General features: G+C 31.3%; 2 protein-coding genes across 6 annotated transcripts in view; one reads left to right on the top strand and one right to left on the bottom strand.

Annotated features, from left to right (window-relative positions):
- The window catches only part of LOC143202462 (uncharacterized), a 126,642-nt gene that overhangs the window by 63,563 nt on the left and 46,012 nt on the right, over positions 1-17,067 (bottom strand). The window lies entirely within an intron of this gene.
- LOC143202597 (transforming growth factor beta-1-induced transcript 1 protein) overlaps positions 1-17,067 on the top strand; it is an 83,857-nt gene that overhangs the window by 36,676 nt on the left and 30,114 nt on the right. For 2 of the 5 annotated variants that reach the window (XM_076414252.1, XM_076414262.1), the window contains exon 1: positions 9,538-9,680. The exons of 2 other annotated variants lie outside the window; for them this stretch is intronic. In XM_076414252.1, the coding sequence (XP_076270367.1) occupies positions 9,678-9,680 (3 nt within the window). In that variant the 5' untranslated portion in view covers positions 9,538-9,677. Of the gene's footprint in view, positions 1-9,537; positions 9,681-9,871; positions 9,905-17,067 lie in introns of those variants that run through there. One more of the 5 variants, XM_076414235.1, reaches the window with a different exon arrangement.

The raw sequence follows: 17,067 nt of genomic DNA, 5'->3' as shown, positions 1-17,067 counted from the left end.
TTATTTTGATATTATAGTACATCTAATGTATATATTTGTTTAGTTTTTAGAGTTGTTTTATTATATTCAGATTGAACTCTTTCCCACTTTCCCGCTTTTTATGTATACTTTTAAGACTAACAATTGTGTCTGAAATAATTGTGTTAATTAAATTATATTTCGATTGAAAAAACCACTTACTGGTTTTATACATTTCGTTTATTTGAACTCTGATACAGCTAACATCAAGCTGATCTTGATTCATCACCCGTATCGCATGAAGACGGTTTCTTTTTGGTGAATTTAAGGTTATATTGTTTTTTATTCAGTGCAGCTGCAACACGTTCAAAAATATTTTCAATAAAAACCGCGGCGATTTGAAATTCATTAAAACAAAGCCTTAAAACAACGTTTGCCGGCTTAAAACTCTCAATTATAATATTTCGATTAATTTTGCGTAGGTTTGACAGCCGGACAACTTTGACAGGCTAGTTCGGTTTCACGTTCGAACTTATCAGACAGCATTATGTCTCTTTTTAACTAGAATAAAATGAAAAGGAAAATATTGTCTGATTCTGAAACGAAATTAGAAATTGCAGCAGGCAATAACAGGTCAATTGAAAAGTCCCCGGCCTACCATAGTAAAACACATTTTTTAGAAAAATTAGTTTCTTTTATTCAACATAATTCCCTTCAAGAGTAATACACTGAATATAGCGACCCTTCAACTTTTCGATACCACTTTTGTAGTACAATTTATCCTTTGCTTCAAAATAGGCCTCAGTTTCGGCGATCACCCCTTCAATCGATTAATTTTTTTTCTAGCGAGCATTCTTTTGAGAACAGGAAATAGTCGATGGTGGCCATATCTGGAGAATACGGTGAATGAGAAAGCAATTCGAAGCCCAATTCATGAATTTTTGCCATCGTTTTCACTGACTTTTGATACGGTGGATTGTCTTGGTGAAGCGGCACTTTCTTCTTCTTTAAATGCGGCCATTTTTCAGTGATTTCGTCCTTCAAACGGCCCAATAACGCTGTGTAATAGTCGCTGTTGATGGTTCTTCCTTACACTTTGGAGTGGGTTCATCGCGTGCAATCCACTCGGATGACTGTCGATTGGACTCCGGAGTGAAATTATGTAGTCATGTTTCATCCATTGTCACATATCGATGCATAACTCGTGTTTATTACGCTTGATCATCTTCAAACACTACTCCGAACCATCAACTCGTCGTTGTTTTTGGTCAAAAGTGAGGTTGCGCGGCACTCACTTTGCACAGAGCTTTCTCATACCCAAATATTCGTGAATGATATAATGTACACGTTCAATTGATATCTTTAGCGTGTCTGTTATTTTATTCGATTTCAATTTACGGTCATTCAAAATCATTTTGTGGATTTTTTATTGTTTTCGTCGGTAACAACCTCTTTTGGGCGTCCACTGCGTTCACTGCCTTCGGTGCTCATTTCACCACATCTAAACTTAGCATACTAATCCTTGATGGTTGATTTTCCTGGGGCAGTGTCCGGAAACTCGGCTTCAAGCCAAGTTGCTTCACTCAAAATGCTGTAATTCACAAAATAATGATTCGAGAGCTGTCTAATTTATACATGCATCTTTTGAGGGTTAGGGCTAACTAAAAAACATATAGATTTAATTCTAGTAGCGCCACCTATGTCTCAGGCCGGAGGCTTTTCAATTGATCTGTTACATTAAATATCTGGATGACGTATATAGAAAAAAACTTTGAGTAGATATATTATGTACGTGATAACAAACAATATTAAAGAAAAAATATTATGCGTGTGGTCTTTTCATGACTTCCCCGAACTAATATCAACCTAATTCAGTTCGTTTCACAATTGATACGATCTACCAACAAAGTTCCTTTTTTACATGCATCGTAAACGCGAAGGTATTTCTGGATTAGCACGGTTGGATTATCGTAGCAACTAACATTGTTCTAATTTTGTTTCGCGTGGGCGCGCAAAGTTATGTCAACATTTTCCGACGCCTCTACCTGCTATTCGAAATGTTTTGGATTTCTCGAATAGAACAACATTAAAAACGCGGTTTAATATGAGCCGCAAGACCGGCCATTTTCCGTCGTCCTGGATACGCGTTGAAGTCGTTCGAGATCCGGCGACAGGTTATAAATATTTCGAATTTATTATTGTGTAAATCGAGAGAAAATGACCAAATCACCGACTGTGACATTGTAATTATTCAGTTTTAACTGATTGCGATGCTAAATTAACTGGAGGCTGCTTTAAGAGTATTGACAATTATATGATCCAAGTTTGTGTTATGGTTTAAGATATTAGGACAATAATATATGTTATTCTATAAATAGAAATACAATAAGTAATCTCTTTAACATTGAGTTTGCCGGTGTCTCGAGCTTAAGGTGCGACTTATTTCTTTTTAAACTATCATATTTTGCCTCAATTTTTTTTATATTCTAACGTTTTCAGTTTTTCATGCGAAAATGAGCATGTTTGAAACGTCGAAGCCAATCTTATAAATAATTTCAGTAGTTATTTTCGGTAATAAAGCGTTTTATTTATTAACATAATTTCTTTTTAACTCAATACATTTAGCATTTTTCTGATTTATTAATTCCTTCCTAATTATGTATTTTCTAAAGTTTCTCAAAATCGGCATTTGTTTTAGTGATAACCTCTTCATTCGATTCAAATCTTTTACCACCCAACCATTTCTTCAGATGTGGAAACAGGAAATAGTCGCAGGGGGCTAAATTTGGAAAATATGTTCGATTAATGGAAATTTGCCATGGTCGATACACCGTGCATTGTGTTGATGGAACAAAGCTTTTTTTATTCACCAAATAATGTTATTTTTGCTTTAAATCAATCTGCAAATCTGGCTAAAAGCTGTGAATAATATTTGCCGGTGATCTAAATAATTAATAAGAATGACACTACGTTAATCTCAAAATCAAACCAAACCTATTGTTTTTAGTGTCCCTTAGTCTCTGATATTTTTTTATGTATTTAAGTCCTGAAACGGTAGAGAAATTTGTTCAGATTGCAGCTAAATGTCACCAAGCACGCCTCTAAAGAGGTCAATCCAATCGCGTGGATTCATATCCAAATGTGATGTACCCGCTTAGTTAAGATGCCTGAAGTCCCAGCCATCACACCCACCTTCATTCTCCAAACGTCCGTGGATTTCGACACTTTCTGGCATGACAACTTCTTATGCGCGACCTCTTAAAAATTTTCGCCATTATTTGTGCTGCTAGTACCACAAGGAAACTTAATAAACTACGGTTTCACCATTCAAAATTGATGGTACAGTCGCAATAATTTGTCAAGCTTGGTTTGGTTTCGGTAATGATTTTTCGGCAATCTTCACACGAATTATAATCTTCACAGAATCACCTCAACGTACGAAAATACAATATGTAAAATACAAACTAAATGTTGAGTTGAGTAAATGGAGTTACTGCTGTGAATTACTTCATAAATTGAAGATTGTTTGCCGACTATGTTCAGTAAAGTTTCAAGAATGGGGAATGAACATGAAGCATCACAATAACTTAACTCCTCAGTGTTTAGTTCGAAAGAAATTATTCGTCCGGCCTTCTTCAGAAAAAAAAGTTCAGGAAAAATTTGCGATTGAAATGTTTCCGGTAAGAAAATCTAGAACCAATTTAAAACAGATTGCTGAGGTGGATTCAACCGCCCAATTTACCTCATAAACAGTTTTTGGTTGTTCAGGCCCAAACCGTGCCAACATATATGTATGAAAATAAATATTCTTATTAGTTAATTGCATAATTGTGTTATTACAAATTGCGGAAAATTATTCCCAACGCAATATATACGGAGAGCTTTGTGAATTTTATATTATTTTAGCAATATTGGTTAACCAATTATGTATGACGCTGCTCTAATATCAGTTCTCACAAGTAGTTGTGATGGATATATGCCAGAAATTATTTTCGAAACATAAATGTCATAACATGATCATTCAACTAAAAAAAAAATAACATTTGGTTTCAATATTTATTTATATGTGTTTTGTTTTAATTCAAAGCCTTGTTACTTTAAACAATACACTTCCGTAACTCAGTTTTTATAAAAAAATTAATAAAAAAATCTTCTTTTCATCATAACCGAATACGTTATAACTATCTGCATAGATTTCGTATTTTATATTATTTTTTATTTTACTGTATCTACGTCAGGTCTATAAAATGAAGTCAGATACAGATAATAGATACGGAAAGCACATTACGCAAGTTAAATTTAGAATTCAAGATCGCTCATTGAGGATTCTGAATCAGTATTTCGGTTAGTTTTCGAGCAGTAGCAACGGAGTCCTCGGTTCGATCTCCTCGCTATCTGCGTGTTGGCAAAGTTAAAGCATTGGTGAATATATCGTGAATATAAAGTGTTTGTTATTTGGATATTTTAAATTATCACCTAATTAATGAAGAAATAATGAGGATATACTTGGATAACATCAATAGATAATTTGATAATTTATAGCAATTAGTTGATATGGTTATAGGTATGGTATTCATCAATTAAAGCAACGTGATATATCGTTATATATATATCGTCATATTCTTATGCATCTAGACTATGTATTTTAGCCAGAATATATCAAATTATGTACATGCACTTTTTCTGTTTAAGTCAAAGAAATGCTTTTTTGTTAAAACCAACTTCATTCGTAATAATAATTCATAATAATGGCGATTTAAATTAATTGGAGAGAAAAAAAAAACACTTTAAAACAGCTAAAACAGTTGAAACAATAGGGTTCAATTACAGGTTCATGATGTCGCATCAAAACCTATAAGGAAATGTTTAAATGAGAAGTCCTAGCCCACCTGTCGAATTCGTCATACATTTCCCCTACCAGATGTCATTTGTTTTGATTACTCGCACGGTATCTATAAATTGTTTATTCTTATAAAATTAGTGTTGATGCTAAGATGGGTTAATGCGAATCTAGGGGAATTATTGAAAAATACTAGATGATGATATGATAATATTCTTCTACAATAATGTTTCCCTTCTTATTATATTATATGTACAGTTCTTATATACTTGAATTATAATTGAATGTGATAGAAAGAGTTTAGATGATAAGATGGGGATGAATGATTAGCTGTTTCTTCTTATATATATATATATATATATATATATATATATATATATATATATATATACATAATTTTTCATTAGTTCCAGAAAAATTAAGATAAAGGATATCACTTTTCTGTTATCTGCTGTAAATATTTTGTACATTCATTTTAAATATTTATTCTAATGCTAATTTATCAAATATTATGTTTCTTATTACTTTTTATAAGTTTACATTACTTTAAATTAATTTTATATTAAAAATAATTATAAAAACATTAAAACCGTTTCATTCTTTTATCAGTTGAATAAAGAAATGTACACAAGAACTGGGCATCTTGATGAAACCCAAGAATCAATATTATTCGATTCATATGAACTTTCGTATGAATCAATATAATTGTTTTAGTTTTTTAGAGTACAATAGGCTTACTCTAAAGAGCATCGCTTTCTACTAAAGTATTGCCCGCCTCCTAAAAGGTAGCTCACCATGTTTTCAAGTGTAATAAACCTCACTATTGCTGATGAACCTTTTGGCGTTCAGTGATTGATATAATATCAGTGGTGATTGGAGAATCGCATGGCTTAAGAATTAAAAAATGTACTTCTTTCAAACAATATGATTAGAGGCCGGACTCATGACCTCACGCAGCATATATTAATGAACAAATCGTTGAGAAATTTACGATGATATTCAACTCAATTCAACTCGATGAAGCGATAGATAGTAATGACAATGCTCAATTGATATGTTACGTGCGGAAGATACATGAAACAAATGTGTATGAAGATTTGTTATTTTGCAGAAAATTATGTGAAAGTGATAAAGCTACTGATTTATTCAAGGTCTTAGTTAAGCTAGTTCAAGTTATTCAAGATCTTATTACTTCGAAGATAATTTTAAATAGGAGAACTGTGTGGGTGCGTGCACCGATGGTGCTGGAGAGATGTCTGGACAGTATGGAAGATGATACTAGAGGTAAAATAGACACATTGTGTCATACATAGAGAGGCCTTAGCTGTAAATAACATTACGCCTGAACTAAATATTGTGATGGACATAAATCAATGTGGTAAACTGTATTAAAACAAAACACATAAAAGCAAGAGGTTTCCAAAAGCTTTGTGAAGAATTGGGTGTCGAGCATAACCGTTAATATCTACTTACTAATTTATTTTTAACTCTTGTTAGCTGTTCAGAGGCAGTGTACTCGCACGTATATACGAATTACGAAAGTAGTTTTATACATTTTTTACATACAGAATTACACATGATGATGGGCAAATCTTTATTAATACAAAATTGGCATATACCTGGGACATATTTAAAAAATTAAACGATCTTAATAAGTTCTTGCAACAAACAACAACAGGGAACTCATATACTGCAATTGGCAGATAAAATCACTAGGTTTTAGAAGAAGTTGCTCACATGGAAGATAAAATTGGAAGAAAATCAAGTAAATACAGAATTCTGTTTCTCTGCATTAAATGGCATCCTACAAGAATAATCATTAAAAATCCTCGATCTTTCTGTAGAGAGTCATAAGTACATAGCACTTGTCATGATTAAGCAAACATTTTGAACAATATTTTCCTGAAAATTTCGAGCAATATGACTGGGTTATAGAAATCCTTTTCACTTGACCACATCATCAACACCACCAACAGAGGAAAGAGAACAATTAATAGAAATGTCTTGTGACTCCAGCCTTAAGCTCCAATATAATAAAGACGAGCTGCTTGAATTTTGGAGTTCAGTTTCTCCCGAATATCTTGCTGTCAGAACTGCAGCATTGAGGGTTTTATTACCATTTGCGACGTCGTATTTGTACTAAACAGGTTTTCTGCAGTTGCAGTAACAAAAAACAAGTACAGATCAAAACTAAATTTAGAGAAAGAGATGGGAGTGGCAATTTCCAAACTTGAGCCCTGTTTTGAAAAGCTATACTCAGAAAAGTAAGCACAATCTTTTCATTAATATTATTCTCAGCAAAGTAAATCAAATATTTCTTTTCAATTTCGCTATTATGTTTCGTTTTTTCTCTAATTTTATAATAAAAATTATAAATGTTATTTTATATTTTTCTTATAACTTATAATCATAATATATCTTATATTAGTACTAAGCTAGTACTACAACTGACAGGTTACTTACCAAGGTGACAAGTTAACCCATGTCTTTTTTGGGATATTCCCGAAAATTGGGATATGATGGAGTAACCAAAAGTGTTCGATACGATTTGGCAGTGAATACAAACGATGAAAGTTGCGAATATAGAAAATTATTCATTTTAAACGTTCTATGATGTCTTGTCTTCGAACTTTTTTGTATTGTAGTAGTCACAATTCGTAACGGACAACTTTTATCGCTTGCCAGGTAAGCAATAAAACTATGTTGTCGAAACGATTTAAAAATTCGAAATTTTCTATCGCATCTAAAAGTCTAGAAATAGTTGATTCAACAACTGCTAAGATGTCTGAAAGTTGCTTGAGAGTTTAAACTGGGTTTTTGGTTCAATGAGCCTTGCATTGTCTTCGAACTTTTTTGTTCCTACAGCGCGCTCTTTATCATTGACATCAAAATCATCACTTTTAAATCATTGAAAACAAAATCGACAATTGGTATATGATGGAGTAGTATCATCAAAAGTCTTTGTTACGCCCCACCAGTAAATTTATTCAGATCAAACAACGAAAGTAACGAATATCGAAAATGACTCATTTTGAGCGTCCCACGATTACTGATTAACTCAATACTACTGAATGGTAAGCTGTTATTTTATGTAAAGAAATATTAAATCAAAACCACCGAATTTCACAAAACACGTAGCAAACATAACGAAAGAAGTTGAAAACCGAAAATCTGATTATGTTAAGACAACCCAATTTGTATAAAAAAAACGAGAAGAAAATAATTCTTGCCTTCCTAATGTCTGATCACTTACTGTGTTTAAGTCGTACGTGTAACAGTAGTTTGGAATTGTCGTAGTAGTCACAATTCGTAACGGACAACTTTTATCGCTTGCCTGGTAAGCAATAAAACTATGTTGTCGAAACGATTTAAAAATTCGAAATTTTTTATCGCATCTAAAAGTCTAGAAATAGTTGATTCAACAACTGCTAAGATGTCTGAAAGTTGTTTGAGAGTTTAAACTGGGTTTTTGGTCCAATGACTCTTGTATTGTCTTCGAACTTTTTGTTCCTACAGGGCATTCTTTGTCATTGAGATCAAAATTATTACTTTTAAATCATTGGAAACAAAATCAAAAATTTATATATAATGGAGTGGTATCATCAAAAGTCTTTGATACGCTTCGCCAGTAAATTTATTCAAATCAAACAGCGAAAGTAATGAATATCGAAAATGACTAATTTTGAGAATTCCATGATTGCTGATTAACTCAATACTTCTAAATGGAAAGCTGTTATTTTATGTAGATAAATATTAAATCAAAATCACCGAACTTCACAAAACACGTAGCAAACTTAACGAAAGAAGTTGAAAACCGAAAATCTGAATATCTCAAGACAACCCAATTTTTTATCACTTACTGGGTTTAAGTCGTACGTGTAACAGTAGTTTGGAATTGTCGTAGTAGTCACAATTCGTAACGGACAACTTTTATCGCTTGCCTGGTAAGCAATAAAACTATTTTGTCGAAACGATTTAAAAATTCGAAATTTTCTATGGCATCTAAAAGTCTAGAAATAGTTGATTCAACAACTGTTAAGATGTCTGAAAATTGTTTGAGAGTTTAAACTGGGTTTTTGGTCCAATGAGCCTTGCACTGCCTTCGAACTTTTTTGTTCCTACAGCGCGCTCTTTATCATTGACATCAAAATCATCACTTTTAAATCATTGAAAAAAAAAATCGACAATTGGGATATGATGAAGTAGTATCATCAAAAATCTTTGTTACGCCCCACCAGTAAATTTATTCAGATCAAACAACGAAAGTACCGAATATCGAAAATGACTTATTTTGAGCATTCCATGATTACTAATTATCTCAATACTACTAAATGGAAAGCTGTTATTTTATGTAGAGAAATATTAAATCAGAACCACCGAATTTCACAAAACACATAGCTAACATAACGAAATAAGTTTAAAACTGAAAATCTGAATATCTTAAGACAACCCAATTTGTATTAAAAAACAAGAAGAAAATGATTCTCGTCTTCCTAATATCTAACTACCAAATATTGATTTAAGTCGTACGTGTAGCACTCCGTGCAAAACAAATAAAAAATAATCATGGTCAATGCTGCGGATCTAAATAATTAATCGCATTGCATAATTTAAGGACCCGCAAAGCAATGAGGCGTCCGGAATATGGTGTGTTTATGACATCGTCTCTACCGTATGGTCTTCCAGTGGTGGGAGGCAGCTCGATTGCCTGGTCAGCGCTGAAATATTTTTCGATATTTCCAACAAATTTTCAGCCATCACATCGGCCGCACAGTTTCAGTCTCAATCGTGACATTCGCGCTACCCGTTGACCGAAACAAATAACGAGTGATCGTTCCCCATTGGTAAATCGTCCGCGAGCAACCCCACATAAGGAAAAATGGTAAGTATCCATTTAGAACGCAACTGTGACTAATATTCCGTGGTCTAATCTCTTGCACCATCCACTAACTGACTAGATTCGGTAAAAAAGGCGACGGAATTCCAAAATTAATTTTCGAAATTTCCACGCTACTAGGTCAGAGAGAAATTGTTTGTGAATCGGAATATGAGGAAAAATTGGTTTTGTTGCAGCTTTTTTCTCGGCAACGCAGTCGACCACAGCGTGTATGTATTTTTGACATTTTCGATGTTGTATTGACTTTTTTTTTGTATTGATTTTTGATCGTTCTCATTTTCAAAACTGAAAAATTAACTCATAATTCTCTATACAGAGACGATGTCTTCTATCGGTGTCGTGTCGTGACGTGTTATATTGTATATATCTGGCTGTTTCTTATAAAATGAATGTCTGAATCTTATGGAAAATTTAGTAAAAAAGTTGTTGCTGATATGATAATATTTCTCTAAGGTTGTACTAAATATATTTAACAATATTAAAATTTAACATTAGAATATAAACATAACATTTGTTCCTAAAGAAATGCATTTTTAATTAGTAATTAGAAAAATTTCATTGAACTGTTAATTTTAAATAGAAAAATATTTACAAATATTTCACCAAACAATTATAACAATTTATAAATTAATAGAATTTTTATTGTTTATCAATTGTTAATTAATTTAAAAAACTAATTAAATTAAAAAGTTAATAATGTTTTCATCAGAAATTGTAAAATTTTTAATTTACAATATATAAAACTAAATAAATGTTTTTAAAATATACAGATAAAGAAATTATGAATTATTAATTAAGCCAACTAATTATACAATTAAACTATGCCATTTTTCAGAATATTATCAATATAATTATATCAAATATTTTGAAAGTAAATTATTTTAAAAAATTAAATCAAACCAAATATCGTTAAATTAAAATAAAAAACTAATTCGACATTATTATTGTTAATAATATGGATGAGAAGAAATAAAATTCTTTAAAATTTTAGTTAAATTAGGCTCAAATTTTAGTTAATTATAATTGAATACATATAATAAAAGTCTAACAATATAGATATTAATTTCCATTATTTGAATAATGATAATTACGTGACAATGTGATATGATATTCATAATATATTATTGCAATTAATTTAATAACTCTTATCGGTAACATTACCCTGACCAAGTTATGGATTTTAATCAAGGCCATAGTTAATTAAGCGAAGGACGGTATTCTCCGGTGAGTTCCAGTATTCCAGTTTTTTATTTAATTAATTAGCTAATGCTCCAGAAAGTGTAGTTGTACGTAATGGCATTGACCGATTTATATTTGATATTTATCGTAATTATGAAGATATGTTATATTTTCTAGTTATAAATTACTGGAATTACTATTATAATAAAAAACTAATTAAATGTTAAAAAAGTTCAACATATATAGAAATTAATTGAGTGATTGCGACATCTATTGATATCCTATTTTGATCTCATTATTTGTTATATCTGTACAACAAATCGACATACAAACAGTAATAAACATTTTTCCTACACTTTTTAATTGGATTATCTCTCTATTTATTTTATTTTTATTGACTATAACCTTTCATCGTCTGCTTCGAGTTCCTCAAGTTATATTTAATATTGCTTCAAATTGTTCTTATGTGTATGACTTGAAGTTTCATCCAATAATTCTTCAATAGCAATTGTGTGTTTTGTTATTACAAAAACAAAACAAACAGTCGATCTCATACACATTTGGACACAAATAATAATTGATCATCAAGTTGTAATGATCAACATTAACAATTCTTACAATAACTTCAAACACATTTGTAAAACAATCGTGTCAATTTTCATTTTAGTCTCCAGCATGTAAATTACACCTTATAATGTATTTTTAAGGATACCATGATGCCTGGTATACCCCTTGAGAATTGTTCTCGCTTAATATCCTTCTAATAATTCCCCAAATGTTCACAGAATCAACAATAAGATAACCAAAATGTGCTTCGTACCATTGAGTAAATAAAACGAAACGACGCTTATGGTTATTAGTTCTTGATCCAGATAAATCTAATTTAAGTATACATTCAAATTTCTACTCAAAAATATTCCATTAACATGTACTGCCAAATAGACTTCATTTCTCAGTTCAGTTTAGTTCAGTACTTTATTAAGATTCTACCGGGGTAAGTGCAAATAGCTAGTAGTTATTATGAGCTAGCATCTGGACTATGGGATGGGTGACAAATTAAATTCGTTCCTTTTTAAAGTAAAACACAGATTATCACACAATTTAGATTATGATTAACAATAACATTTACAGCAGGGATGTTCTCTTCTATATCTCTTATATTTTCAATTTGTTGCTGATACAAAGAATAGAGTAAATATTGTTCGAAATGTAACAATAATTAGGCAAATAATTTTCTTATATCTGAACAAAATACTAAAATAAATAAAATGAAATACAATTCTGTAATTTGTGAGCGCAAATATTTCCTCGATAACTTCAATGGTAACTAAACATGAACTGTGACAGTTAGCCTCAAAAGTCGATCGATATTAAATGATTTCTAAACGACGCACCATTACAAATGGTATTTTATAAACCATACAAACATATCAGCATCAACAGGTTACGAATTGTTCCCTTACATATACAAATTTCCATAAGGTGTGGTACACATTAGCATAAAAATCGATATAAAAAAAATGAAAACGGCAAGCAATTCGATACTGAAGCTTATGTTGTTGCCGTCACGTCTACCTCAACGACTCAGTTTCGTTTTTTCACGGAGCGACTGAAAGTTATTTTATTCCCCACGTGGTATCCTATATAGTAGGTATGGTATTTAATTTTAAATGATCGCTTTTTTGTCGCAAATAAGCATTATTTATAAACAAAAAATTAATTAGGTTCTGTTAATAACTGTCTACGCGTTGTTGCATTGATCTGAACAAGTTATAATTAAAAGCTTGATAATTATTCTAAGGTAATTCTTGTAATGTGTAGAGGGAGCATATTACCCCTTGTTGATATTTTTGTTATGATGTTGACGGCCCTCTGGGTTCAACTTCTGTTTTTCTAAAATTTTGAATTGTTAATATATGACAAGAACTGACGATCAAAGAAGACGTAACAATGTAACGGTATTGTAATATTATTTTCGTGTCCCGTAAACCTTTTCCAACTGTCAATCCATCAACTCTTAGATCATTCACAAGTTTCTAATGCATTCGAGCTTTATTTGGAAAACTTATTGGAGATTTTTGGTGATATGCGCTTGCACTGACTTCAAATTAATAATTTTCAGACTGTTGAAACTAAATAGGCGTTTCGTATATAATGGAACAATGTCGTCGCTAGATTCTAGAACTTCCAGAGGGTCTTGGTAACAGTTAAAGTTACGACACTTGTTATAATCAACAGTTTGGTGAGGATTCCGGATACAACTTCATTTTAAATTGTTCATACATCACAAAAACTGGCGAATAAAGAACATGTAAGAGTGAACACACTTCTAATGGCATTTCGTGAAATTATTTTTAATATCTAGTAGGGTTTTCTGGGAAGATGTTTTGTCATTGACATCAAGATAATAACTTAGAGATTGTTAAAACCAAAGCAGCCGCATCGTAAGCTTCCAAAGGTATATCTCACTTAATGTATGCGTTATAATTAACGTAACTATTTATTTTTCCATTAAAGTGAAGTCCTAAGAAGTGTAGAAAACCATTCGTTTTTATTTGATTAATTAATTATCTACTTAGTGACGTCGAGCATCTAAGCAGTTATTTATATTCTGGGACTATCTTTCATATAAAAATCAAGCTGATATTATATGGCATGTTATTGTTAGTCAGAATTTACCCTCAAAACTGCAACGCTCAAATGTGTTTTTTCTTTTTCATTTCGTAAAAAAAAAACTCTTTAAATATATTTTATCCATTAAAACAGCCAATGTATGTCATCATTATTTATGACGTCAGCACATCGTAATGTTGCCGCACCAAATTTGACTATTAATTAACAACGTTTGTCTGTCTATGGCAAATCGTATAGACTGTATTCGATCTCTTTTTAACTAGGAGTTTAAAACCAATTTTACCTCCTTAAAAACTGTATTTGGCAATATATTTGAGGTCATCTATGACGTATATTGGCTGTTTTACTGGAAGGACTATAGGTATACATTGGAAGGAATATATATATATATATATATATATATATATAACAATCATTTAAAATTAAATACCATACTTAAAATATTTTGTCTGGTCTCTGTGTCGTAAACCTTTATGTTCAACTAACACCGTTCATAGATCCATCATTATTAATACCCGCCAAAGTACTTCGATACACCAGCACACTTTCGCTCCAACACATAGGGATAATTTAATGACGTAATTCGGTCGAAAATAAGTGAAATGACATAACATATTTATTAGTTTATTAATGTATTAATAAATATTCAACTGGCAGAATGTGCGGGCTTACATATAAGGACAATCATCGGCTGCATGTTTACTATTACGCAACCCGATGCAGGTTCTTCAGACGGAAGGCGTATCCGAAGGACATATACGCTAAAACGTTTGTTAAAATATTTCCGAAAAGTTTTAGATATGACCTATGTTTGCTTTATTTGATCATTATTGATTATTATAAACTTTTATACGAATCGGATTTTGTTTAATTTAAGAAATTAGAAACAATTAAAATTAAAATATTATTAGATCGCATTTTGCATTAATTATTGTAAAATAATTTGCAATTACATGTATTAGGCCTATACATTAGTTTAAATTTTTTTTTTTAATTTTAAGCTATATTATGAAAAATCGGTACAATGTATTTTATTCATATCCTCCATCGATAGCTCACCTTCCAGACAATTTACTGATACTATGTCGAAACACCCAATTTTTGGTATCTTCAGAAGGATTATCTCGTTGCACAGACAGGTCACGACTCATATGTCGGAACAAGTAGTGATCAGAAGGAGCAAGGTCTGGAGAATACGACGAATGTTTCCAAGTATGTTTTCGTCGGTACATGGAACATGTGGTCGAGCGTTGTCATGATGAAGAATAACACTGTCGTGTCCTTGCACGTAACATATTCCGGCGGTTTTTCGCGCAGTACTCGACTCAAACGTAATTATATTTGACAGCGCTTCCATTGATGGTGTCAAGCAATTATTTCAAATTCCTGTCCAAAAGTTTCATGCTTCAGTTGTATTTTTCTTCAAACTGAAGACTCCATGTAAATACGATTTACTCGGTACAAATTGAGACATTTTCAACGCACTGAAAGACTTTTTTGTTTACAATTGGACGAACTGACACATACTGAAAACTGAGGCTTGTCAGGGAGGCTTAACATGAAGTTAGTTACAAATGTACGCGATGCGATTTAATACACGGTAGCACCATCCATTGTAAATATTTTAAAATTGATTTATAGGCTTAATAAATAGGTGATTTTAAATAATAACTATTATATGGGGTATACAAATTTGAGTTTGAGAGTTTTTAATAATTTTGAGGCTTTCCTCATTAGTATAATGTGTTTTGTGGGTTCCAAGTTAAAACAAGCTAATTGAGATGATGAGAAACCATTTTATAATGCTCTGACATATTTAATATATTTTAAAAATGTATTATTTCTGCAGGAAGTAAACGTTAAAAATCTATGTTGTTCTATTTTTAGGTTTAAACTCACGATAAAACACTCGCCAGTATCTTATGACGTCAGTATACAGTTAGTAAACAATAAAGGTGAAGCACAGAACAAAATTTGCCCAAGAAACATCTTTTATTCAAAAAAGCATTCTCCTACACTGTATATCTATTGATATAGTTATTATTTACAAATAGTGATACGTTTTACACATAGATGTGATACCGAACATTATCAAAACAATAATTTCATTACTAACAATTCATTGTGCCTGTTATATGTTTATCATTAAACTATCTCGTTCATTTGCCGCTTCTTGTTTGGTGAGTCACCTTGCACGGAATGTATCTCTTTTTAGCAATGAAAATAATTCACTATAATAAGGAATGTAGGATCAACAAAAGAAAACCTGGCCGAAATAAAGATACCGATCCTTTGAATACTTGAGCAGTAATAATGTTAGAAGACAACTCCACAGAAGTCATCGTAGAATATGTTCAGCATCTAAAAAAATTTAATTTCTAATTTTATTGCAATTTCAATTTTCTTTAAAATATTTTTATATTACGAAAATTGCCGAAAAAAATATTTATTGAAGGATCAGATTTATATCAATTTTCAAGAAAGTCCAAATAATGTGGATCATTTTTGGAATTTTTGTGTATATAAATGATTAAAAAATGTGGTAGAAAAATGAAATAAAATGTTTTTCAGAGCCCAAACCTCAGTCGTCAATCAGACTATATAAAGAGATATAGAGATATAGAGTTGACATAGAGTTTGTTGATATAGATAATGATGACATTGATTGGAAAAAATAACAATCTTAATTCAAATAATGTCTGATAGACAAGATGTAGACAATATTTTAGACAAAATGGATGGGATGTAAAATTGTTTTTTTCAAGCAGCTTTTTTCAATTTCACAGCTAATTTTATTATTTTACTAAATTAATTTTCTATATTATTATTAGTGGTTTGAGTTAATACCCGCTATTGATGGCCTTTGCTATAACAGTTTTGATATAGTCTTAGCAGCTCTTAATACACTACACTTTCTTTGTACCAAACGAAAACCGACAATTACAATATTACTTATTACAATACTTTTTTAAAAGGGTTTGAAAGGTTTTGGCACTATTTATTATAGGCCTTCCATGATTAACATCTGTATACACTGAATAACTCAATAATAGAAAATTGTTAATTTATGCAAATAAATATCAAAACTACAGAAGTTAACAGTTGTTTATATTGATATTTCGCATTTTCACCATTATATTTCGTTGATGCAAAATACATGCAAGTATCTAATAAATAATTATATATAGTCTGTTCAAAGTTATTTTGTATATACGTTGTTTAAATTTGTGACAAAACGTGGAAATGTTGCCGCGTCAACTATGAGTTTTAGTTCAGTTTGGCTTTGACACACAACAAAATTCTAATCTAAATAAAATAATTAAACAAAATTGTTATCAATTATAATGTATTTTAACATTTTAGTACATCTAACAACTACTGTTAGTTATACAGCCACAATAGTTTGTAGGTTAGAGTTATAGCCTCTTATCAATAGCGAAGCTTTCAAGAATTTTGCATAGGTCTGACAACCGAACGACTTTTACAGGCTAGTTCGGTTTCACATTCAGACTAATCAGACAGCATTCTGTTTCTTTTTAGCTAGAATAAAATGTGAATG

This window comes from Rhynchophorus ferrugineus, unplaced genomic scaffold (genome assembly GCF_030347505.1).
Source record: "Rhynchophorus ferrugineus isolate W39M unplaced genomic scaffold, kcgeb_rfMv2 rfM1, whole genome shotgun sequence".
NCBI classification, from domain to species: Eukaryota; Metazoa; Arthropoda; class Insecta; order Coleoptera; family Curculionidae; genus Rhynchophorus; species Rhynchophorus ferrugineus.
Note: the sequence above shows the minus strand (reverse complement) of the source record. Positions and strands in the feature narration are given on the sequence as shown.